Source organism: Aquarana catesbeiana, linkage group LG09 (assembly GCF_042186555.1).
Source record: "Aquarana catesbeiana isolate 2022-GZ linkage group LG09, ASM4218655v1, whole genome shotgun sequence".
Taxonomy (NCBI): domain Eukaryota; kingdom Metazoa; phylum Chordata; class Amphibia; order Anura; family Ranidae; genus Aquarana; species Aquarana catesbeiana.
The window spans coordinates 226,285,370-226,287,443 of record NC_133332.1 but is presented as its reverse complement, the minus strand read 5'-3'; the positions used below and the strand labels follow the sequence as shown (position 1 = coordinate 226,287,443).

Below are 2,074 nucleotides of genomic sequence, written 5' to 3'. Positions count from 1 at the left end.
GAGGCTGGTGCAAATTCAAATTCAGGTATTTACATATAAAAATACTGTATATATACAGTATATATATGAGAATGTCTGCAGGATTCAGTATTTCTTGCATAGATGAAGGTGTTTCATGAGTGTAGCCCAGGAGACACTGCACCCTAGACATTTCTCCTGTTCTTTCCCTCTAGTGTTATATAGTGCTACCATAAAAAAATACATTTAATGATGTATTAATGACAATAGCTGCAATTTTGTTTGACAATAAAAACTGCTAATGAAGCAGACAGCTTTGTAACACTAATGAACTAACTAATCTATACCAAACAAAGGTTTTAACCTTGCCTTTCATGACAAAGCTTAGATATTATAAGAATGGAGTCAGACAATTCTACTCTAGTAACATACTTTGTCTTATCAACATTCGCTGATCTCCATAACTACCAGACTGTACTTTTTGCAGTTTTTCTCTTCATTTTAGTTATCACTCTGACAGGAAATTTGGTTATCATTGTGTTGACTTGCTGGGATTCTCAGCTGCAGTCTCCAATGTACTTTTTCCTGGGTAACTTGTCCTTTGTAGATATTTGTCTGTCTTTGGTGACTGTTCCTCAAATGTTGAATAACTTCCTGTTGGATCTAAAGAGCAGAGTCATTTTGTTTGAAAGTTGCATGGTCCAGATATATTTTTTCTTGACATTTGCCAACGTGGAGGACTTTTTGCTTGCTGTCATGGCTTATGATCGTTACATAGCCATCTGTGACCCTCTTCGCTACGTGGCGGTCATGAACAAAATGTTTAGATTTCAACTTATTGCTGGCTGCTGGTTGCTTTCTACAGCCAATTCAATTTTGCACTCAACTTTGACTTCACAGCTTTCTTACTGCCGGTCCAACTTAATCAACCACTTTTTATGTGATATGGTGCCACTCTTTAAGCTCTCATGCTCTGACACAACCATAAATGAATTGGTCATCTTCACTGAAGGCTTAGTTGTGGTAGCAGGACCATTTTTGTTCATCTTAGTCTCTTATATTCATATTATATTGGCCATTTTAAAAATCCACTCAGCAGAGGGACGAAGTAAAGTCTTCTCTACTTGTTCTTCCCACCTTGCCGTGGTCATATTTTATTTTGGAACCATCATGTTTACCTACTTCCGTCCATCTTCAAGCTATTCATTGACAAAGGACAGGGTGGCTAGTGTGATGTATACAGTTCTTGCTCCCATGTTGAACCCCTTCATATACAGTTTGAGAAACAAGGATGTAAAGCAAGCTTTACAAAGACTGATGGCCAAAATGATTTCTGTTTGACCGAACATAATGGTAAACATAGCTAGCTGGTTAAAGCTACATTTGTCTTATAAACATTTTTTACCTGTAATATATTCACAGGGCATTCTTCATTATTACAGCTAGATTTAATGATCTTGAGTGTTAAAAAGCATAGGCATAGTATGAAAGCCCCTTTAGTAAATCCAAGCCATAGTTTAAAAAGGAGCCCTGTAAAACAGGGATCAAAGCCTGACTTTTTTAATATATAAAATGTAGCTGCTCTCATGTACAAACTGACCTCTTTTACATGCTTACTGACAACAACAAAAATTCTACATATGCTCAAAATTGCAGCATTGAAATCACCTATTTAAGTCAGGCCACACATTATGATGTTTTCTTTCCCACAACCATGAGTTGCAGAAAAGAAAATTGTTGATGGGGAATCCCTCCCATAGTGCTATTGTGTTCTACCGGCAGGGAGCACTGGGAGCCTTCCCCACCAGCAGAATTTATTGATCAGTGCTAACGGCTATAACCACCAGCAGTGATCAGGCAAAAATAAAACAGACAGGCTGGTGGTACTGAATCAGTTGATAGATTAATTTTACTACAACCAGCCTGCCCATAAATGGATCAAAGTTTGGCCCGCTCCTGCTGAATCAGATGAATTTTGATCTGTCTTTGGCTGGCATAATAGTATGGGAAAGGATAAGAGCTTCTGTCAAGTATTCTTACTGTTTATTCCCTGTTGTGAAGGTTTTCCTGACTTCTTATGTGGTCATTGTGACCATATGTAATCCCAACATTTCAT

General features: G+C 37.8%; 1 protein-coding gene across 1 annotated transcript; it reads left to right on the top strand.

Moving 5' to 3' along the window:
- The first annotated feature begins 357 nt into the window (after positions 1-357).
- LOC141107285 (olfactory receptor 1f45-like) lies at positions 358-1,299 on the top strand. The gene has a single exon (XM_073597978.1). It carries the CDS (start codon positions 358-360, stop codon positions 1,297-1,299), a length of 942 nt encoding a protein of 313 aa, XP_073454079.1.
- The last annotated feature ends 775 nt before the right edge of the window (positions 1,300-2,074 follow it).